General features: G+C 31.7%; 1 protein-coding gene across 8 annotated transcripts in view; it reads left to right on the top strand.

Moving 5' to 3' along the window:
- Positions 1-25,166, top strand: part of UBR3 (ubiquitin protein ligase E3 component n-recognin 3) — a 291,086-nt gene that overhangs the window by 114,996 nt on the left and 150,924 nt on the right. For all 8 annotated transcript variants that reach the window (XR_012474268.1, XM_074215740.1, XM_074215735.1 and 5 more), the window contains 8 exons: positions 846-911; positions 1,008-1,097; positions 3,638-3,766; positions 3,854-3,906; positions 4,001-4,134; positions 4,863-4,950; positions 6,551-6,690; positions 15,044-15,140. Coding sequence is in view for 7 of the 8 variants with exons in the window: in XM_074215740.1 (XP_074071841.1) it covers positions 846-911; positions 1,008-1,097; positions 3,638-3,766; positions 3,854-3,906; positions 4,001-4,134; positions 4,863-4,950; positions 6,551-6,690; positions 15,044-15,140 (797 nt within the window). In the remaining variant the exon portion in view is untranslated. The remainder of the gene's footprint in view (positions 1-845; positions 912-1,007; positions 1,098-3,637; positions 3,767-3,853; positions 3,907-4,000; positions 4,135-4,862; positions 4,951-6,550; positions 6,691-15,043; positions 15,141-25,166) is intronic.

Genomic DNA, 25,166 nt, shown 5'->3' with positions numbered 1-25,166 from the left:
TCCAGTCATCCTCATTCATATCTGATCCCTGGACCCCAGATGGCTCTGGAGAAGAAAGTGAGACTGGTTACTTAGCACAGCATCTCCTCACTTAAATCCAATTCATTTTGAATATATTATCAATCATTAGTATTCTATTATACACACACACACACACACACACACACACATCTTTGTTTCCTGGAGAAGGCTGGTTCTCCTTTTAAAGGAGATTTTATATTTCCTGAAGGCCATCCAGTCTACTTTCTTCCCCCTCTGTTTCTTCTTTCCTTTTCATGTTCTTTCTTCTTTTCCTCCTCTTTTTTTAACTTTCTCCTTCTCTTCCAGCTCATAACAGCTTTCCATTGGCAGGGTCTCTGATGTTTCTCTTCAAATTAGTGAATTATATCATAGATAATAACTGTAGATAAAGGGAGAGACCTTGCCTCCTAAAAATGTTCTATCATATTAAGGAATTTCTTTTTTTTTATAACCTAATACCAGTAGCAAATTATCTTATATCTGTTGTCATTAAATTAATTAATAGTATGATGTTCATTCTATTTATCATAGTTATCTGTGATTGTAAAGATTTTATGGTTTTAACTCTATAGGAAGATCTGTTCTTTTCAGCTTTTTTCAATTTTTTTCTTATACATTTAATTTTCTTTGGCTTAGTTTAATAAACTCTTTCATGTAGAAAAAATTTTCCATTGTGGTTTTTTATTAATATTTTAGTAAAACTTGAAGCATTAGGTGAAGGAGCAAAAAAGTACAAGTTTTATTTTTGCTTATTTTATCTTTACAGAATTATATAAAATATTCTTTTTACCTGTGACATTTTATTTTCTTTGTTTATATTTCAGCCAGCTCCTAACCAGGTTACTTTTCATTTGCCTCTACATCGTTATTATGCTATGTTTTTGAGTAAGGTAAGATTTATCTTTGTATGTATGGTTATTTTTCTAATAGGTGGGAAAATATGTATTAGTTAAAAAAATCTTAAGTTCTCTATATTTCATTTGTAGGCCGTGAAATGTCAAGAGCTAGATTTAGATTCTATTTTACCAGATCAGGAAATGTTGATGAAACTAATGATTCACCCACTCCAAATCCAGGTAAGGTTAAATGATTCTTGGAGCTTTTTAGGTAGGAGTTGTTAGTTATAGCAAATGCATTTGTTTTATTTGAATTGTAAAGGACCTTAGACATCATTTTTGCTCCAGGTCTTGAGTGTTTTTTTTTTTTTTATCAAAATTGTCATTGAAATAGTTGTATTTGGCTCTCTCATTTGTACCATAACACTTAATTTTTTTTTTTGAGTAAACTTTTCATTCTTAGAAATGACTAAGTTTCCATCTTTATTTGGCCTTTTACATAATAGAAGCACAAAGAGTATTATACTGTAAATGAAGAGACTTGTGTTACTAACCCAGTTTGATTCAAAGCTCCGTTACTTCACTGGTCCGCAGCTTCTTTATCTATAAATTGATATTTCTGAGGTTTTTTCCCCCCCAGTCCTGAAACACTAGGCTTTTATGTCTATTGGTTTCATTGTTTGTTTATTTTAAAGTAAAACATGTGACTTAAGTTGATTTTGCCACTTTATTTTACAAATAAGTAGAACATGTTATTTAAATTGATTTTTCATTAAGTGATAGTTTTGTCAGGAAAGCAACTATTTGTTTAGGATCCTTGGAGAATAAAGAAATAGTACCTAGGTATTCTTGGGTAGGGAGATGTGAAGAAATACATGATGACATCTTTTTTAAGGAGGTTCCAGACAAATAGAATAGACAAAACTATATATACTTAAAGAGTTACATAACAGTGTGACAATGATAGAATTATTGTCTGTCATTGCTTTATTTTGTTTACCAAATAAATTATGGTTATTTTGTTTCTGTAGTAAAAAGTTGAAAATTGATCAGATAATTCTGTCCATAATGTTTGCTTCAGTTAGAAGTAGTTGCCCTTTAAATGGGTGATTTTGTAATAAATTAATTTTGTTATTGCTCAAGGATGAAAGATGGAGTCTGCATATATGACCTAATGATGTTTATTGAAAGATATTCTTTGTAGCCAGTAGAACTCTGAGGAAGTCAATGTTTTGATTTGAGTCTTTACCAAAATAAAGGGTCTATGGTCCAAGATCATCTTGTGGAAGACAACAACTTTCAGATGACATACTCTATGTAGAGTGTCAGTATTAAAAATGGCTAACAGGTTTCTCTTGTGCAAGAGTATGACTCACACCTGATTTATGTTATTGCTGTTTTAGTGATCTAGTAAGCAGAGATTCTAGGGCCATGATTGACTGGATGAGATGGAAGATAGAGGATCCAAATTTCATTTTCTTAATCTCCACTTAGAATGCAGAAATCTGCTACCATATAAAGTAGGTTACTACAAAAAAAAAACCCCTACTTAATTTGGGCGAAATGAGTATTATTATAATTTTGACATTGGGAAGAAATCTTCCTGGCAGTTTAGGGGTATAAAGGAGCAGGAAGCATAGTTAAGTAAAATAATTAACAATCCATATCAAGAGAATACAGTAGGATACTTATCTCCAAATAGTTTTATCAATGCCAAGAAAAATGACCTTGAGACATGTTCTTTTGATTAAAGGACAATTAGAACCTTTGTTTAAGAAATTTATAAGGTTCATTTGTTGAATTTCCAGGAAGCAGTGAAAGTCATCTACTTTAGGAAAGAAAAGCATGTTTACAAAAAAGTCCTAAAGAACAAACATAGTTATAGATTGATAGATATGTATATATCTATCTATCTATAGATCTATAAAATGAAAAGAGATAATAACAGCTTATATACTGGACATTATATGTATATTCCAGCACATATGACTCAATTGGCATTACTACTTAGACATAATTTTTACTGATTTATCTATCAATTTGTACTTCTCAAGGTGAAGTTTTATATTATAACTTTTACTATAGGTATTTGTTTACGTGTCTTAGTTCCCCTACTAACTATATTCTTCATAAAGGTAGGTATCATGTTGGCTTTTTCTTTGTATTAAGTATACATATAGCAAAATGTTTTAACAACCAGCTGCTGAACAAATGAATACATAATTAATCTATGTATGTAGACTTTCTCATCTTATTTCATGATAAAACCTATGCAGTGATTGGCTAGGCTTAGGAACCAGTGTCTGGAGGTTGACTAAATGCATGAATTATTTATTTAATGCCTTCATTTTTACATGTAAAAGTGATTGGAATATTAGCTTTGTTTTGTGTTTAAATATAATATATATATTATATTGTTTTTGGGAATTGTTGAGATGCAATTAATTTCTAGTAGATTTTCAGTTTAAAACACTTTAAGCAACTATTTTGGTATTAGTATCTTAGAGAGATCATTATATAGAGGTACTCATGCATTAACTTGTAAGTTATTCTTTATGCATTGCCTTAACATACTGTTTTTATTTTATTGTAAATTTAAGTTAATTCATTCTAAATAGCAGAATTTTAATTTAGAAAACTTTTGACTGGATCTAGAGATCAGTTATATTTCTTAAATATTTTTAGATGATAGTTTGTATGCCAGCTTGATTTAAAAATAAACATTCCCAGATTAAGTTGCTTAATAATGCTATTATTTAATTTTTTTTTCTTCTAAACAGGCAAGTCTCTCTGAAATTCACAGTAACATGTGGGTTAGAAATGGTCTTCAAATCAAAGGGCAAGCTATGACTTATGTACAGTCTCATTTCTGTAATTCCATGATTGATCCTGACATATACTTATTACAGGTAAAAATTGCTTTATAACTTAGATACTGTACTCATAAGCAAATCTAAATTTCTGATAAATAAAATATTCTTTGTATTCTTTCAAAGGTCTGTGCTTCTAGACTTGACCCAGATTATTTTATTTCATCTGTCTTTGAAAGGTAAGCAATATTGAAACATTTTATTAGGTACCATGAGATATTTTCAGTTATATTTTATTCTTAAATTTTAAACATTATGTTTTTTCCCCCATAGATTTAAAGTAGTAGATTTGTTGACAATGGCTTCACAACATCAAAATACAATACTTGATTCAGAGCATGAGAGATCTATGTTAGAAGGAGCCCTCACATTTCTTGTGATTCTGTTAAGTCTTCGTTTACATTTAGGTAAAAATTTAAATCATTTATATGTAAAAATAGAACAGCCACTTTTAAAATAGAGACAGTTAAAAACTTTCCTTTAAAAGAGCTTGTGAGTAGCAAGTAATGTAAATTATTTTTAAATTGTTGCCTTGGTTTGCAAATGATACATATTTAAAAGTTGATTCACTTTAATACTTTACTGAAATACCTTAAAATAGCAATTGTAAATTCTAATAAAATCTGAGGCACTCATTTTTTTTTTAATTCCAAGGTCAAACAGATAATTATGTTTTCTGAGACTGGATTTGACCTCAAGTCCTCCTGACTCCAGGGCCCGTGCTCTATCCTCTGCCATCTAGCTGCCCCCATTTTTTATGATTTCTTCTGGATATAGGCCCCTTTTTGAAATTCTTTTTTTTTGAAATTCTCCTTTAATTCATTCTTTCATCCTTTATTTTTTAGTTTTAGTTTTTTTTTTTTTTTTTTGGCAAGGCAATGGGGTTTAAGTGCCTTGCCCAAGGTCACACAGCTAGGTAAATATTAAGTGTCTCAGAACAGATTTGAACTCAGGTCCTCCTGACTCCAGGCCGGTGCTCTATCCACTGCACCACCTAACTGCCCCCCTCCTTTTTATATTCTTGAAGGATACTGATCATATTTTAGGGAACATATTATTAATATTTGTTGTAAATTGATTCTTTATAGTTTATCTCTATTTAGATGTGCTAATTTTGTTTTATAAATTTTTTTAGGGATGACAGATGATGAAATCCTCAGAGCAGAGATGGTAGCCCAACTTTGTATGAATGACCGGACACATAGTTCATTGCTGGATCTCATATCCTTGGAAATTTTTGTTTAATTTTCATTTGATTGCAGTTTCAGTTTATTGTATTGAAAGAAATTTGAAACATGAGCATAATGAGAGTCACAGAATGTTAGAACCTTGAAGATTATCTTGTCAACTCCTTTATTTTATATATAAAGAAACTGATGTCTATAGACATTAAGTTCCCGTGTTACAGAACAAGTCTGTGGAAGAGTGTCTCTGCAAGGGAGCTCAGGTTTTCTGAATTCAGGTCTCCTCATTGTACTGTGTTTTCTATAACATGTTTCTTTTGCATGTTAATTGGATTAGGGAAAGACAGAATAAATTATAACAATAGTTTAAGAAAAAAAATTTATTAGATCTATGACTTCATAGGTATAGGGAATGCCTGGTTATAAGCTTCCTTTTTCAAAGCAACTCGGCCCTTTTTCTGTAATTAATAGTTTCAAGGAATTACTTGGGGACACGTTAGATGTAGGGGTTTCTCTAAAATAACTCAGTGTCAGAAATGGGACTTGTCCCAAGGTCTTCCTGACCTTGAGGCCCAATTCTTTATCTATACACCATAACTATTAAACGCACACACACACACACACACACACACACACACACACACACACACAATACCACATACATTCTTTGTCCTGTTTTTCTGAGAGTAGGAATACACAGTAGACTTTGAATATTGTTATCATAAAGAAATCACTAATTTCTGAGAACCTCAGCCTCCTCATCTATAAATGTGTTAATAGTATTTCCTGATAACCTTTTTATGAAGCCTTTTATGAGCAGCAGCTGTTTTCCTGGGCTGTTAAAAAAGGAAAGAGGCAATATTTTATATTGGAAAGTGTGCCAGTTTTGGACTTAGATTTAACTTTGGACTATAAAATATCCAAGATTATTTCAGGGCTTCATTAAATAATCAATTATATTTTGGACTCCTTAAAAGTAAAACAAAGTTATGTACTTTAATATGTATCTAGTATAAACTATCTACTTAAAATTTGCTTCTCATTTTAATTTCTATTAGTTCTTTCATGATCCTTAACTGAAGATGATTCATTTGAAGATTTCTAGGGAGCCTTTTTTTGAAATTGTAAACATCAGCATTTTCTTGAAGATATTCACTACTTTCCTTCCTTTAGTTCCAAGGAAATGAATTATATAAAGTGTTAAATACAATTAGAAAAATTTGAAAATAGTAATAATAGAAAATCAATTTGAATTTTAAGGTATTTCTTTTGATTCTCCCCCCCCCTCCCAGTATCTATAATCATCCCATTTGAAGTTCATTGTTAGTAGGTATGAAAATGTTAATCACAATATAACTTGGTAGTCTTCTGTTGCTATATTTGCACAAAGCTAATCATTTGTAAGTATGTAGATTAACAAATGCCTTAGGCTCTATTTTTCAGTCAATTTAATTATGTAACCTGAGCAATGTTGGCAGAATTGTTGCCTTGTGGGAGTCCTCTTGTGGCCACTTTCAGGTATTGTAATGGATTTTGATATTTGGACTGTTCTTAAAACGTAATTATTACAGTGAGTATCTTGATCATTTGACACAATTTTTAGCTAGTACCAATTTTTCTTGACATATATGCATCACATTCCAGAAAATCCCAATCCCAAAAGTGGAATTATTCCAGGTAGCTACAGTTTTGAATCTGTCTTGTCAGCTGTTGCTGATTTTAAAGCTCCTGTTTTTGAACCTGGAGGTTCTATGCAACAAGGAATGTATACTCCCAAAGGTATGTTAATGTGCATAAGAATATTTTTGAAACATCAATTTTCTGAAGAGTAAGCCCTATATACAAGAAGAAATTGTTTTATATTTTTTTGCTCAGTTTTGTTTTTTTAACCATATTTTTTGTCATGAACGTAAACATTGATGATTATTTCTGTTTACTTAAAAAAGTGTCATTCTATCACAGTAGGGATTCTTGGCTTAATCCTTAGTATTAGCATTTAGTGTTTCAGTTCTTCAGGAAACCATGATTTCATCAGTGTAGTTATTTATTTATTTTACCTATGCAGATCTAAAACCCTCTCTATTTTCATGTAAAGTAGTCTTGAAAAGCCCAGGTTGTCAACTTTACACCATAAAGCAGCACCATAGTAAAATTTTGATGAAATATAAGATGAAATAGTAACCTTCATAGAAAACAATTTCTAAGTGAATTATTTATACATGAAATAAAGTAAAAAATCACAACCAAATAATCATTGAAAATGTGGAAACAATTCTAATCAGAATTCATTGTGCCACCAATGGGATCTACGTTTTGAAATTTAAAAAAAATGTACAGAAACTTGTCCCTTGAGTTTCACCACAAAATCAAAACTTTTACCACTATCATCCTTATCCTCTCTTCATAGATTGTGAATTTGTTAAAATCCTGAAATAGGTAAGAAGTTTGACTTATTGAAGCATTTTGAAGTTTTCATCTTTTATTACAAGGTAGTGAAGTATGTTCTTCCTCTCAGGTGATCTCTTGCTACTTTTTATTATAATGAAAAGCTTGGAAGAACACAGTAGATTAACCATGTCATAATGACTTTTTTTTTTTAACAGAGAGATACTAGCTTTACTTTTGAAATAAAATATTTTGTTCCTGAGCTAACACTAACATACCAGATTGAAAGTTGTCTCTTATATTTAATACTGTCTCATATTATATACTGCATATCCAGTTATTGGGAAATATTGCATTTGAAATTTTTACAAGAGGGTAAACTGAGGCAGATCTGCAAGAAGATAATTTTTTAGCAGGTTTCCTACTTCTCATAAGTGAGTTATTGACTTACCTCTATTTATGCTAAACACTGCAAAAAAAAAAAGACAGTTTTCCTTATATAAATTTTGGGAAGAAAAGAACAAAATATAGAACCAGGTAGATGATGGCAACATGTGATTACAAGCAACATGATTGGAAGCAATATGGTTGGTTACAGATATGCAGAGAATAAAATCATTTGATGGGAGTTTGGTAATGGGGGCTAGCAATGACCCTCATTCTCTCATGGGACAAAGAAGTATTCATTTTCTGATTGCAGTTGTGGGATAGACCTTTGGACAGCAAACTAGATATCCTTGATGGGAAGCTTGGTGGAGTAAAACTTATCATGCCCCAATTCCCTTTGTATTCATATGTATTCTCTAAGGTCTATTAAATTCTTTGAATCTGGAGAGTTAAGATTTTTATACTTAACTCATTATAGGCTAGCATAAGTATGATTTAGGCAATTATAGGGCAAAATTAGATTAATTATAAATAGGATCAATAAGAAAAGGATTCAGGATCAATTTTAATCTTTGAAATGGATAGAAAGTGATAGATAGAAGGATTGAAGAAGGAAAAAAGAAAATGACTAGTTTTGGATTTTGAATTTGGTTCTACCTCAGAGCCCCTGGAATTCAAAAATTAAAACCATTAGTTGAATATTACTTAGAATATTGTATTAATAAGTACTTGGAAAATATTTTGACAGATAGGAATGATTAAAATTCTAAATGTGTACTGTACAGCAGCTTCTGTCTACCTAGATTGCTAATTTGCTATTAATAATTACATAATTACATATTTAGAAATTTCTAAGATGAAAGACGACTATTAAAATCTTTAAAAAAATTTTTTTAAATTTTATTTTGATACCACGGGAGGGAAGCATTAATTAGAAATGTGCTTTGAGGGGAAGGTGATAGCTTACCAAAGTTTCAGTATTTGTTTTTGATAGAAATATATGTTTAATTTTTAATTTAAATAAATTCTGGATTGGAGTAGCTAAACATTAGCTAAATATAAAGACTACTTCAGAATATTAATGTTCTCAAGATTCAAATTGATGATTTGAATTCATTAAAATCGGTTGAGTATTAAAGTATTTATGTGTATCCTTTCCAGCCTTGTATTGCAGTAAAACTCTTATCATATACATTGAAAAACCAAATGAAAAATATGTAATATTGGCCATTCTGTATGGATGTTAAATATTTCTATCCCCCACCCCTTTAAAATTTTTTTTTTTTTAGTTTTTTGCAATGCAATGGAGTTAAGTGGCTTGCCCAAGGCCACACAGCTAGGTAATTATTAAGTGTCTGAGCCCAGATTTGAACTCAGGGACTCCTGACTCCAGGGTTGGTGCTCTATCCACTGTGCCACCTAGCTGCCTCCACTCTTATCTCCCTTTATAAAAATTTTTTTTTTTTAGGTTTTTGAAAGGCAATGCGGTTAAGTGGCTTGCCCACACAGCTAGGTAATTATTAAGTGTCTGAGACCTGATTTGAACCCAGGTATTCCTGACTCCAGGGCCGGTGCTTTATCCACTGCCACTTAGCCACCCCTATAAAAAAATTTAAAAAAAAATTTATTTAAGGCAATGGGGTTAAGTGACTTGCCTAAGGTCACGTAGCTAGGCAATTATTAAGTGTCTGAGGCTGGTTTTGAGCTCAGGTCCTCCTGACTCCAAGGCTCTATCCACTGAACCACCTAGCTGCCTGCCCCTCTATCTCTCTCTTAAAAAGCAAATGTGAATCTATTGAATTTTTGTTATTGTCTTGAAACTTTTTGTTATTATCTACACAATAAAAATGTGTCTTAAATAATTATACATACATGCAGATGTATATATAATATCATTTTTATTATTGCTTCTACTGTAGTGGTAGCTATTGGAAAGTAGAAAATAAGAAAATTTTTGTTATGCATTAAAGATGAATGCAGATTAAATTAGATGTTCTGATATATCATTAATGAATTTAAGTTAAATTCATTTTTCAAAGATATATATTTTAAAACCTTTAACATTTTTGCATTGATTATATATTTGTTGAGAAACTATATGAAGTAAATGTGGAGATGAGGAAATACAAAATAATTTTCACCATAAAGGAGCTTAAAATTGGGTTGTTATTCATATAGATAATTCCAGTCTGAGTAAGAATATGAAAAATATATGGGATAGATCTGAGCTATGAGGTGGCACAGTGGATATGTTCTGGATTTTGAATCAGCGGACTTTAATTCATATTTCTTGGAGTTTTTTTTTTGCAGCATTATCTTGATCCAGTCACTTACTCTCTTTGAACCTAACTTTCCTCATCTGTAAAATGAAGGTGCTATAGTTAAGGGTCTTTTAAGAAACCTTCTATTGTTAAATCTATTGTTTTATGATTTGTGTGTTGAGAATAGAGTGACAATTTATTCCAGGCATGGGAGACTATATGTAGCTGACCAGAAGTAGAAGTTGTCAAGAGTAATCTTGGGACTATTCTAGCGTACAGTTTGAGTGGAATATAAAGTGTTTAAAGCAGAAGTGGAGCAGCCAGGTGGCACAGTGGATAGAGCCTTGGCCCTGGAGTCAGGAGAACCTGATTTCAAATGGGGCCTCAGTCCCTTGATAATTATCTAGCTGTGTGATCTTGGGTAAGTCACTTAATCCCATTGCCTTGCAAAAACAAAACAAAACAAAAAGCAGAATGGTTTTTAGATGAGGTTAAGAAAGTAGACAGTAGAAGGAAGCTAGATTGAAAAATTATACAGCCCAGGTCCATTTAAAGAGTTTATTTGTTATGCTATTAGCATTCTAAAGCCACTGATGTTTTCTGATTCAGGAAATAATGTGATTAGACTTAAAGCATTAGAAACAACTGCAACAGCTACAATAATAGCTTGAATTCTTTTAGTGCTTTAAGCTTTGTAATTATATATATGTATCTTCTCAACAACTCTTTAAGATAGATTCTAATACTGTCTCCATTTTACATTTAGAGAAACTGAGACTAAGTAGATTTGTCCACAATTAGTAAGTGTCTGGGGCTGGATTTGAATTCATGTCTTCCTTATTCTAGGTCCAGCATTCTTTTTATACTTCATCATCTTGTTGCCTCAGACATATTACTGTGTCAACAGTGAGAGGATAGATTAGAGAGGAAAGAACCTAGAAGCAGTGAAACAGTATTGTTATTAAAATGATTCTAAGAAAGATATAATGAAGATCTGAGCATGGCTGGTTTCATAGTATATGACAAAGAGATCATACAATAACATTTAATAGTAAATTGGATGTGGGGAGTCTAGAAAAGTGAATATTAAAAGATAACTTGATACTTAAAATCTGGTGACTTAGAAAGCAGTGCCATTAACAGTTAAAAGTTGAGGTTGCAGTTTTTTTGGGGGGGGTAGGGGGGTTAATTTTAGACTGTGCTGGCAGAAATGTAATGCACATGGTTGAATTCTGTAGCATTAGATCTTGGGGTTACTATGTATGTAGGGTTCCTCTGTATGTGTAAAAAGAGATATTTAGTAGTTATCTTTAAAGAGCAATAATATAAGTGATAGAATTCAATAAAATTACCATAAAAGAGAAGATACAGACAGAAAATGGCTTTTTTTAGGTAGAGAAGTTTACCTAGGACAGAACTTTACCAAGGAATAATGAAAAGGAGAAGCAGACATATCCTTTACATTGGGGTGGGGAACTTTTTTTCTATCAAGGACTATTTGAATATTTATAGCTTCATTTGAGGCCATACAAAATTATTAACTTAAAAGTAACCTGTTGTAGTTGGTCAAATATTTTATTAATTCACCATTAACAAGCTTCTAGATTTATTGAATTTTAAGTCCCACCTGGAGTTACTGGCTAACGTGATCATTATTGACTTTGTTTTGTGCTTATTAGAATAAACAAGCAATTGTTCTACTATTTGATTTAGGACATATGTTTTGAGGACATTTTAAGTTTTTATGTCCATATGTTAGGACTAAAGTGTAAAAAGGTATTCAGAAAGTTCCAACTCTTTAAGAAACTCAAAGGCTGCAATTCTCAAAACTTTTTGGCCCTATTGTACCCTTAAAAATTATTGAGGGGGCAGCTAGGTGGCATAGTGGTTAAAGCACTAGCCCTGGAGTCAGGAGTACCTGGGTTCAAATCCGGTCTCAGACACTTAATAATTACCTAGCTGTGCGGCCTTGGGCAAGCCACTTTACCCTGTTTGCCTTGCAAAAAAAAAATTCTTGAGGACTACAAAAGGTTTTTGTTCATGTGAACTATATCTACTAATATTAAAAATTGAATCTGATATTTTAAAATGTTGATTTATTAATTCATTAAAATAATAGTAACCTATTGTATGTTAATATAACATTTTTCTGAAAAACTAATTTTCTTTAAAATCAAAGTATTATGAGAATTGGCATCATTTTACATATTTTTTGCAAATCTCTTTAATGTCTGGTTTAGTAGAAGTCACCTATATTCTCATTTGTTTCTGAATTAAATGAATTGCAGTACTATTTTGTTTGAAGCATATGAACAAAATCTGGCCTTACATAGGCATATAGAAAAGTAGAATTTAATAGCAAATAATATCTTAAATGTATTAGGAAAATAGCTTTTACAATAGAGACTCTTTGAAAAGGGGTCTTAGGGCTTCCCCACCATCCTAGACCACACTTTGAACCACTGCTCTAAAGGATGGCATGAAAATATTTTTGTAAATATGCTGGTGGGGGGATATGTTTTAAAGATGCTATTGATCAAATCCATCTAAATGTGTTTACCTCCAAGTTTAGTTTTATGGAGCAGAAACTTTCCTAAAAGATAATTTTTTTCCCCAGTTATCACCCACAATCTTCTGGGTGTGGTGTCTATGACAGTATGCTGTAGTAAAAAGAGAGCATTGATCTTAGTGTCAAGAAGACCTAGTTGTTAGTAATGATTTTTTTTCCTAACTAGCCATGTGCCTGAGCAATATTCTTAACATCTTCGAGACTCAGTTTCCTTCTCTGTAGAATGGGAATTATGTGTTTGCGCAATTTACAGAATTGTTTTGAGGAAAGCACTGTATAAAACAGAGCTATCTTCACAGTAAAAGCTATTTAATTTTTTAAAAAATGTATTCATTCTAGATAAGCCAATAGTAATTTTAAAATACTCTTGATATTTGCTAAAAGTAGAGAAGTAGAGATACCAACTCTGTAGAACAGTACTTTGGGTTTAATATGGCACTTTGCTTTCCATCCCTGTCTCTTGCACACTTATTTTGAATAAGAATTATTCATATATTATTGACTACCTTACTAGATTATGAGCTTCATAAGGAGAGCAGCTTGCTCTTAATTCTTCTATTATCTCATAAATTGTAGTCTGCCTCTAGCAGGCCCATCAGAAATTTTGAAGAGTCTGTTACAACAATTTAGAAAACTTAGCTTGCTCTTGTATATATAGCAAGATAATCATATTTGGTCACATATATGGTCACAGCCTTCATAATTGTGTTATATAACAGCAGTAATAATTTAGGTTTATATAGTATTTTTTAGAGTACAGAAATCAGCTTTCATTATGTTGTGCCAGTATCATCAAGAAAATAGTAAATTATGTCGAATTATATACTTTTATTGTGATGAGTACTAAGATTTTCACAATTGTTGGTCTAAGTCAAAATATAATTGAATTTTGTATTTTAGGTCAGTAGATGGTTTTTATTGCTTATTGTTCAGTTATTTTTCTCTGATGTCTTACTCTTTGTGATCCTTTATCGTAGAAAACTAAGGCAAACAGGGTTAAGTGACTTGCCTTTAATCACATAGCTAATAATAGTAGACCAGTAGAATATCAGATTTGAACTCAAGAATCTTTCTGAGTTCAGGCTCATCATGCTATCCACTGCACCACCTAGTTGCTCAATAATGTCCTTGGTCATTAGATGGAAATTAATATTCAATTTATTCAAATTATTTAATGAGAATATTTTTAGATTATTTGGAAGGGGAGTGATTGTTGTCATTAGAATCAGCAAAAATCCTTAATGATAAATTTATTGAACATTGTGTCAGAACTAGGATTTGGTTCCTGAATTTATGGAGGGAGATTACAGATATAAAATTTGTACATGAATGAGTATATTTTAAGGTAAAATGTGAGCGGTGCATGAGCAATATAAACAGTGCTAGAGTTCAGAAAGGGAAGTTATCTTGACTTTCAGATGGGTAAGAGATTAAAGCACCATGAACAGAGGAAGTTTGCTGGGCTTTACAAGAGGAGTTGCAGAGTAGGAATATAGCAGAGTAAGCAGTCATGGTAATGGGAAGGTATGGATCTTATTTAGTAATAAGTAGTTTGACTTTGCAGGAGTTTGTACAGGGGAAGTGGTAGAGCAAGACTGAATAGGTAGCTTGAAACCAACTTGAAGAGAAAAATGCTAGGCTAAGCAATTTGGTATTCAGTTCTCAAAATTGGGAAACCCTTGAAGTTTTTGATTCTTAGAGTAATATGATCAATTATTTATTTAGTAAGATTAGTCTTAGACTGGAGATTAAAATAAACAACACTAGAGACGAGAAGTGAGTAAAATGAGTTGGTTAAGTGGCCATTGTAATCCTCCAGGTGAGAACCAAGGAAAATTTGAGTTAGGATGGTGACTGTGGCAACAGAAAGGAGGTAATGGGTATGAATTTTCTTGTGAAGCAGGAAACTGAAGCACCTAGGAATTAGGTCAGTCATCCTAAGGTCACTAAGTAGTAACAAAGCTGTATTGTGACTCCTGGTCTGGGGTGTTTAAAATTCTTAATTTAAAATCAGCCTCAACATCTTCAGTATTCATCAAAATTCATTACTTATTTGTGATGATGACAACAACACTATTAAATATATATTTTTTCCATTTTAAAACATGCAGTACTAAAAATATGATCTTGAAAGTTAGGAAAGAAAATAATCTATGTTAAATCAGCGAGTTAGTATTTTAAAGGGAAATAAGATAAATTTAAGATTCATAATAAAAATTTTAAAAATTCATTTTAAAGTCATCTTTGTAGTTGCTGTTGACCTTATAAAACATTTATGACCTTGCTAACTTGTTTGTCATTCAGTTTTTACATTTGTTTTCTTGAGGTTTAAAGGATAGCATATGAAAGAATTTATGTGATACAAAGTTTGTTATAGTCAAATGACTCTTTAACATTTCAAACTTATTACTAAAATTAATCAACTAAGAAAATATTCCATCTTTTAAATTTAAAATTTCTAACAATAGTATATCACTTTCATCTTTAGGAATTACTATGTTAACTTGTACTTTTTTTTAAATGATAATAGCTGAAGTCTGGGATAAAGAGTTTGACCCAGTCATGGTAATCCTTCGGACAGTTTACCGTAGAGATGTGCAGTCTGCAATGGACAGATATACCGCATTGTAAGTTAATCTTATTAAATAATATACTAATTAGATATTACAGATTTTATACTTCTGCATATACTTTTTACTTTTAGATTGTCTTATTACTTACAGACACTTGTTATTAAAAGGGCATTTTTAATTTTGGGGGAGGAAAATGTAAGATTTTATAATCTGTTTCAAATTGGATTTTAAATTCTTAGAACTCATAAGCCAACATTTTCATTTTCATTTTTACTTTTAAAAATGAATTTGTAACATCATTAATTGGACAAAGAAAAAATCTGTTATATAATGGAAGATGTCAGAAGTTAGATTTTGTGCTATTCTGCTTCAAAGCCGGCAGAGGAGGCAGAAGTTAAGATAATACATTCTTTTAATTTTGTGGTCATCAGTGATGATCATCAACATTGCACAGGCAAGAGATATTTTTACTTGTAACTCTTGCCACTTGTACAAAGAGGATAAAATACCTCCTGATAAATGGGAGCAGAGAGACAGAAGTTAAAACTAAATAAATTTTGTTTGTAAATATTTAACACAACTTAGAATATTAAAGACAAAAACAAACTATAAATGATGTCCTTTTAATGGAGCATTTGATTTCTTATTATCATAGTATTACTTATTTTGTAATAATTTTTGACATTTATTTTACTAATAATTAATTTTATAATGTTGTACAACTAGAATAAAAAAATTCATAGCTTAATTTGTGCTTTTCTTTATGTGAAGGAAATTCTCAGTTTTGTCAGGAGGGCAAAGAACATAATTAAAATTTTAGCAATTTTAGCTTTGAGTAAACATTTGGATCATAGTCATATAAAATTTGAGCATAATGAAATATTCTTGGCAGCTTGATTTTCTAGTCCTAGGTGGAGATTATCAATTAAGGCTCAGGTATATCACAGATTGAGTAATTTGGGGACATTTTATAAGTTGAAACTTTATCTTATTTCCATGAGTAAGTGGATGTGAAGATGAAAGGGAGAATGGCAAATATAGCCAGCAATCAGGTAAACAGTTTTAAAGTTAGTTGTCTTAATCGGAATCTGATTTGTTTTTCATTTTGAACCTTTATCATTTAGAAATAATCTGTACACTAAACACTTTAAATTATTGTCTGATTTCAAGTAATTTGAAATTTGTAGGCATTTTTTTTAAAGGTTTTTACAAGGCAAATGGGGTTAAATGGCTTGCCCAAGGCCACACAGCTAGGTAATTATTGTGTCTGAGACCCAATTTGGACCCAGGTATTCCTGACTCCAAGGCCAGTGCTTTATCCACTACACCACCTAGCTGCCCCATAATATCACTCGTTTTTTGTTTTTTCTTTAGGTTTTTGCAAGGCAGTGGGGTTAAGTGGCTTGCCCAAGGCCACACAGCTAGGTAATAAGTGTCTGAGTCTGGATTTGAACTCTGGTACTCCTGACTTGTCAGCATTTTCAACAGGGAGCTCACCTTTATACTATTAGGGAGTATTCTTTATGCAATTAATGTAAAAAAGATTTAATTACAGTATTTAAGTAACTTAAAGGAACAAGGTCACATTGCTTTTCTCCAAATTAGTAAAATTCTTATTTGGGGAATTAGCTCTTTTCTTTGCTTAGGACAATTTTGACACATTTTTCTTGTAGGTTTATAGGTTTATAGGTTTGATGTGGCAGATATTTTTTTTTTTTTTTTTTTTTTTAGTTAAAATACTGTGGCTTTGAAAATAGAGCACTTTATTTTTTTGGGGGATGGAGAAATGTCGAGAACTGTAGTAAATGTCCATCTATAAATAATCTTAAGATTTAATGTTTAAATGACATTTCTTAGCTCTACTACATACCCCTTACATCCCTATGCAATTTCTCTGATTGGATATAAAGAATTTCAGCTGAAAGTCTGATTGGAAAAATTGTTGGTGATGACTCTATTGTACAGTGTTAGTATATTAAAGAACATCATTGATTATCTTAAAAAAAATCAAAAGGTTTCTTTACCAGTTATGGGAGCCTTTTAAATTTGGGGGAAATGACAATTTTTTCCAAAATGTTGAAAAATGGATTGGGTAAACCTAAATATCTGAAATGACAAAAGTTATTTTTTGTAACATTTTTTGACTTTGATAAAGCGAAATTTTGTGATTCTGTTGATATGGAAATGAATGTTTGTGTTTGTTTCATAGAGATCATCTAGGCCAGCTCCTTTATTTTTACAAAAGAGTAATGGAGGCTCTTTAAGGTTAAATTGTTGAAGGTTATGAAACTAGTTATTGGCAGAGTGGAACTAGAACCCAGGTTTTTAAACTTAAAATCCAGTGTCCTTTCTTGTTTACCATGCTACCTCATTCTTGAGAAATTGGTAAGATTTTTTAGGTAATAAGCTAGTGTTGATTATTAGAAATAGAATTATTATATATTTGTCAGCTTTTAAATGCTTTTACAAATCACACAAATCCAGACTCTAGTTTTTAATATATTTACTATTAAAACTTAAAAATAAAAGAAATGCTATCCAAATTTATTTATTTATTTATTTTTATGTTTTCACTGCCTCTTGATGTAAAGATTGGTAATTGTATTATGTTTGAAAATGATGGGTGCAGTGGATAGCATTAGCCTTGGGGTCATGAGGAGCTGAGTTCAAATTTGACCTCAGACACTTAAGAATTGCTTAGCTGTGTGACTTTGGGCAAGTCACTTAACCCCCATTGCCTTGCAAAAATGAAAAAAAAAAGAAAATGATGGGGCATTGGATAGAGTAGCAGCCCTGGAGTCAGTAGAATCTGGGTTGAAATCCAGCCTCAAACACTTAATAAAGCTGTGCCTGGACAAGTCACTTAACTTCATTGCCTATCAAAAAGCAAAACAAGAAAAAAGAAAAGAAAATAATATATGTATTTATACATATTAGAAATTTTTCAGTTTCAAATAGTCAGTGATCAAGTAAGTGTTCACATTGAATTTTGTTTAACTTTGCTACTGTTCATCTTTTCATTTGACTATTTCATTAATGCTTCATTAATTAATGGGGAGGTCAAAATGATGTATAATATACTATTCAGGTGAAATATGGGCTAATATTTATTTTTCGAACATTTTGTTAAGTTAGATGCCATTGGCCTAGAGGATATTTGAAAAAAAAAAACAAAACTGGAAGCATCCCCCCCCCCCTTTTTTTTTGCTTTAAAGTAATTAGGTTTATAAATATTTGTGATAGAGCTGCTACTTCACAAAGTTTTATTCGCATAATCTTTGTGACCTGGAGATGGCTCTGGATTCCCAAAGGTAATGACAGTGAAGCAAAAATTCTGTAAGATTCTAAGGTGTTGGAAACCTGGCGCTGTGGCAACAGACTATGTCTGCTCTCTGAGACTGTACAGAAATAAATTCTACAAAGAAATTGTTAAGAAAAGCAGAATTAAATCATTATATATTTTGATGCTTAGTGACTTTAATACATAGAGGAGGTTATTAAAGAGTATAAAGATATATAATTTAGGAGTCAGAAATGAGAGCAGTTGATATATCAGCAGAATATGTTTCTTATGAGTAGGGATTGTTTAGTTTTATTCTTTGAACTAATATTCTTAGCAACTAGCATGGTGCCTGGTATCTAACTGGCATTAAATAAATGTTTATTGATTGATTGGTATATCATAATCATTTGGGAATGTCAGTAATGAAAATGATTGTATTTTGATGAATAGAATTTACTTATAAATAACTTTTATTCATTCTATAAGTACATATTGTTTCCCCCTTTAGAAAGTAACCTCCTTGAGAGCAATGACTGTTTAATATTTTTTTTCTTTTGTATTCTCCCAGAATGGAGCCCAATGCCTGACTGACACCCAGTAGATGTTTAAAAAATGCTCATTGATTAATATTTAGGGAAAACATTTTTGAGTCATCTAATGAAATTAGACTATCATTTAAAGACTTTTTCTCTTAAACAAAATGTTCCTCATAAATAACATTCCACCTTCTGCCTCTGTCCCTTTGTGGTTAATTTCTCATGTCTAAAATGCACACATTGAGCCTTATAGAATCTTTAACTTCCTCCAAATAACAGTTTAGGTCCTACATAAAAGGCCCCCCCCCCCCCATACTCCCATTTTATTTGTAGTTTTTTTCTGTTAACTTTGTTTCAATTTGTAAATACTTTTTGTATAACTAACATGAGATTATAAGAGAAACATCTGCAAAATGTGATTTCATCATTATAGCATCAGAATATTATAATCTGAGATGTATAGAACTGTTGTAAATTTGAGGTGCTGAATTGCAAATCAATACCCTATTTTTGTTCCCCCTTTCTAAATAGACCAGTTTTTTATTTTTGCTTTTTTTTAGGTTTTTGCAAGGCAAATGGGGTTAAGTGGCTTGTCCAAGGCCACACAGCTAGGTAATTATTAAGTGTCTGAGTTCAGATTTGAACTCAGGTACTTCTGACTTCAGGGCTGGTGCTCTTATCCACTGTGCTACCTAGCCACCCCTACCAGTTTGTTTTTAAAGATTTTTAAGTAAAAAATATATCTTTACTAAATCTTAATTTCTTTTTTGCAGGAGAAATGTCATTTAAAAAAGTAAAAAAGCAAAAACGTGTAATTGCACTTAATGTGATCAGATTATCTTGACAATATTTCTCTTAGGAATTTTTTGTTTTTAATTCTGGGTGTGGTCAGGATTTAATATTATCACAACTACTTAAAGGTTCTTTTGAGTTTTATGGATATTTTTAAAATTTAAATTTTTTAAAAATTAAAATTGAAGTTTGCATTTATCATCTTATTCAAAGTACTAGTAATTTCTGTTAGGAAATAGTATTGAAAATACCTTCAATAGGATTATTTCTCTTGAATAAAAATTGTGCTGTCCTGTAGAACCTAAGGAAAATGTTAATTTAATATCTGAAATAGAGAAGCCTGTGGCACAAAACTTCTGAGTATAGTGATTTATCTGCAAGGCTTTTATTCCACCATCAGGTCTGGTCTACTGAGTCCTTAGTAATTAGAGACAAAGAAGTGTTTCACAGAGCTTATTTTTATAACAGAAAAAAGAGGAATTATCGACCTGAGGAAACTTGTTTGAATATAATTCAGTTAGCCAAGGCAAAGTTGCCTGACTAGTTTACTTTGCTGGAGGTTTTCTACACAACTTGGTGCTATTGTCAACATTTGAAGGTTAGGTATGTTTGGGGATATAAGGGGTAGTTTCTTAAATCTAATGTTCTGTTGGAGTAGGGTCTGTGTCTTTCAACTTCTTAAAATTACCATTGCTTTAGAAATCTTGTCTTGCAGTTGTAGCATTTGCAATTGGAAGTGTTGCTTTTTAAAGGATATGTAGATTAACTAATAGTTTACGGCTACTAAAAAAGTATTTATTTCATGGAGTCCAAGAAAAGGGGTATTGAAGAGGACAGAAAGACTGAAAGAGGAACTTTACCTTTAGAAAGAGTTTTAGAATAACTAAATCCTATGAATATTTTATTCCTACAAAGCTATATGTGTACTTTAAATTATTAATAAATATTTACTAATATAGCCTTAACATCTGTTAATTCATTCATCAGGAATGTTTCATTCTTGTGTTATATTCCCAGCGCCTAGTCTTTTATAATAGGTGCTTAATAAGTGTTTATTGAGTTAAAAGAAAGATTAATATTTGGGATAAAAATGAAAAAAAGAAAGCACATGCAATGAAACTCTAACCAAACCTATTTAGACAAACTGTTGTTACTGGAAATTGGAAATTGGAAAATTGATGAAGGAAAAGATATTGACACTAATTCTGCTAATTTCATACAGAAGTTTAGCTTATGAAAATGAATTACCACAGTGAGGTGATTAAAATACTTGAATTCAGACTGTTAAAATATCCTTGTTTTCATTTGTAAGTGGGGAGAGATGGCAGATTGGAGCAACAAGGTAGAATACAAATTCATTTGTAAAATCTCACAGCACAGGATGTTGGAAGATTATTAACCATTTTGCTGCATTAAATTTTGAAAAGCAAGGGAGAGAAAAGAAGTTTGAAGAAAGCTTGATGAGACATTCAGGTTAGCAAAGACATCTCAAGAAGATTGAAACATGAAACTAGAAAGAATGGAAAATGAAAAAAACAGGAAAATATTAATAAAGATTTTTTACAACAGACACCTATCACCATCAAAATAGTCCACATTTGGACTCTGATATCAGAGTTTCAGATATGTTTTAATAGGGAAATGGAGATGACATTAAAAAAAAAAGGGCCAAACAGCCAAACTAGATTGAATATAAAAAGAGGATGTTCATTCTGGAGGCAGCATAATTTTGAGTGCATTTTGAGGGATTAAATCTCAAGGTTTTTGAAAAAGAAGAGAAGAGAAGATATTCACAATCTGGAAGAAAATCTTAAATCTTAATGCCAGAATGTTACAAAGAACATATATCAAAACAAATGACTCTCCTATTCTACAAAATTTTTATGATAAATTAAACAACATCAAAGGAATCCTTGATGGTAGGAACATCTGGGCTTTCTCAAGTGATTTATAGTAGATCACATCTTTACTATTACACCACTGATTTAGAATACAAGATTATTTGTAAAATATTTGTAAGAAAATTAGTCTTATATAATAATGATAAGGTTCATGAATTTTCCTATTTTAGGATGTTATCAGTATATCCTTGCTCTGTATATTTCTGGAGGGAGTGACTAACTAGACTGGTCTGACTGTTGCTTCCTTGATGTGCCTAGAGTTGTGTTATTTATAAATATCAGGGACAATTTAAAATGGGGACTTGTAAGCTTTCAATTATCTCTCCCAAAGTATTCTGATCCATGGCAAAATCTGATTGCTGTTCCCCTGGTCTGAGCTTTGCAAGTTTCTGACCTGGATTTGGGTCTGGGCAAGAGGCCTTTAGGCATACTCTCTTGGAGTTTAAATAGCTCATTCTGAGATTTCTGTCATGGTTATTTTACTTCAGGCTTTATATGAGGCATAGACTGAACCCGAAATCTTACACTGTTCCTGGATTCTGACTATATTACTGTTGCTTACTTCTGAACTTGCTTTTTGCCTAGGATCCACAACCACTCCTCACCATCCTCAGTCCATCCAGAATCTGTGACCTGGAACAGGGTAGTGAAGAACTAAACTGTCAGTTGTTACTATTTCTGTACTTGAGATTTTGGGAACTTACCTTGATGCACAACTTCTATCTGCCTTACAGACCCTCTGAGTCACATGCCTCTAGACAGATCTTCATTTCTAGTGTCATCATTTGCCTTTCTATCTATGCCAACTTGGGTCTGAAAAATGAGAAGACAAAGGAAGACCCACAGTGCTTTTATTTTATTTTTTAGATGTTCTGATCATGATTTTGTGTGGCAATTTTTTTAGACTTGTTTGGAGGATTTGGGGGTGGTTGTTTACTATTTATACTTCCTACTTTTCTACCTTCTTGGCTCCACTGTAGTGGCCTTCCATTTCCTGAGCCTTTTCTCTCCTTGCTCCATTTCATCCATTATAGAGCACCAAAACGATTTTACCAAATGTCAGTCTATTCTAATCTAGGATCAAATATAATCTTTTATTGTCAGTTAATGCTTTTTAAAGTCTTACCTTTTTTTTTCTTTCAAGTTTTTTCACAAATTCCTTCCCTCCTCACATGCTGGCATATTTGTTGTTCCTTTCACATGGTGCTCCCTATTCTGCTTTTTGTGCCTTTGTCCTGGCTTGTTTTCTGTGATTAGGATACTGTCCTTTGCTTCCACCTCTTAGAATCTCTCTCTCTCTCTCTCTCTTCCTTCCAGAAACAGCTCAAGCACAACCTAGAATGTCAATTTCTTGAGAGAGTTTATTTCATTCTTGATTCTTAAAATATATTTCTGGATAGATTAATTGATTTCAAAAGGCTTTTTTTAGAATCTAAATTTAGATGGTATCACATTAGCAGAATGTTGAAGGCAGTCAGAAGTTCTTAGAAGCACAAATGGGAAGGGAATTTGTTTCAGGCATGATGAAGGCAAAAAGAGAAGTCTTTTGAGTGGGTGAAGAGCGAACCAGGTTTCTCTTAAATGAAGGTATTGGAAAGAATGCTGGTTGAAAAGTTTGAGAGGGTGGGAGAGTTTATATGAACAACTGAGTAGGTGTTTGAAAAGAAAAAGTTTAATATACTAGGTTATGGGGTGAACTTGGTTGAGTAAGTACCCAAAACAACTCTTCCTTCAAAATTTCCAATTTCTGTTTAGGCACCACAGTCTTTTTAGACACCTGATTTATCAGTTTTAAAATCATCTTAGAGTCTTTCCTAGCCTCACTATCTATATCCATTCATTTTTTTATTATCTTTTCATCATCTTTTGTATCTGTCTACTGACTCTTTTAGGCTGATTGAGGTTAGAGAACTAGTACAAGTACAAGAGGAAGTAATATACTGCCTCTTGTTCTTTGGACAGAAATAAAATGATATTAGCAGAGCTATAAATTATTGGCCCAGCTATTTTGGAAAGTGCTTTGGAACCAGGTCCACAAAATCACCAAGTTGTGTATATCAGTGATAACACAACTAGACCCATAACCCAAGTGATTTAAATAAGAGGAAAATGATTAATATGTACAAAAACATTTATGGTAGAAAAGAACAGAAAATTAAGGAATGCTTATCAATTGGTGAATGACTAAACATTGTTAATATATGGATATGGTGAATATTATTGTGTTATAAGAAATGATGAAAGGACTCAGAAATATAGGAATAATTCCAATTAAAGATCAGTGACGGGGAGTAGTACCTATGGAACAATTTATGCAATAGTAACATTGTAAAGAAACTAACTTTGAAAGATTTAAGAACTCCATTCAACACAGAATTGACTCATAATTTATATCAGAGGACCATGCAACTCCTGATTGAGAGGTGATGGATTTAGATATTTTTTGGAATATAACCTATTTAGGAATTTATTTTGCTTGTCCAAGTATATTCGTTATAAGGGTTTTCTCTTTATTAATGAGGCAAAGATGTTGAGAGAAAATAAATTTGTTAATTGAAACATTTTTTTAAAAAAATAAACTGATACACCATTTGTAGAGTTGATTCAAGAATTTGGCAAATAATTTGAAATTTTAGTAGTAAAAACATGTGTTTAGTGTTTAGTCTCTTGAAGTTTTTCTGGGCCTTTTTGTTTGATTAAAGGAATAGGACCTTGGATCTCAATTCCATGTTTACAGGGTCTGGTTAAGGAAGGAATTTGAGTTTGATTATAGATGACTGGTATACCTTTTATATATCATCCTATTTATCAGAATAGTCTCATATTTCAAAACTTTCTGAGAGGCCCTTCTGACACAGATATATTTTTTCAATATGTACCTTTAAAAAATACCATATATCCAAAAGACATTTAAATAATGTGTGCTGAATTGAATTCTTAAAAGGTGATTTTTAATTGTCACCATATCATAATTGGAGAGAATGTCCTCTTTATTTTACAGTTGAGATACTGATGATAGTATTTAGAAAGAATATACTGCAGAATAATACTGTATGAAAACTTCAGGGTCTTGCTTAATGCTCCATCAGTGAAACACTAAGATTTGAACCCAGGATCCCTAGACTACAGATTTAATAATTATTTTTAATAAAGCACATCATCATTTTATATCAGCAGTATTATATCTATTGATTTGTATTGGCTTCTGTTGGAATGAAAGGTCAAAAAATACCAACTTTATTGATAATGTTTACATGTTTACTTTTATATACATGCAAAATAACTTGGTCTCTGTAAATGGTATCAGAAAAAATATTTTACAACTTGGAGTTTATGAATGATCTATGTAGGACCATTAAATATATTTTTTAAAAGAACCTGTTGCTGTTATAGCTCAAGAGATATAGTTACTTCTTTCTTATTTTAACTGCCTATGTGGTACTACTCTCTTTGCTGGTTTTATTGGACTTTTTAATTGGACCTCTATGCATCTTTCTATCCTTTTTGTTTTACCTTTATTAACATAGGTTTCTCTGATATGTGTGGTTGCTCCTTTCCATTGTAAAAA

Source organism: Macrotis lagotis, chromosome 1 (assembly GCF_037893015.1).
Source record: "Macrotis lagotis isolate mMagLag1 chromosome 1, bilby.v1.9.chrom.fasta, whole genome shotgun sequence".
Classification (NCBI taxonomy): Eukaryota; Metazoa; Chordata; class Mammalia; order Peramelemorphia; family Peramelidae; genus Macrotis; species Macrotis lagotis.
The sequence above is the reverse complement of the archived record's forward strand: the minus strand, read 5'-3'. Positions and strand labels throughout refer to the sequence as shown.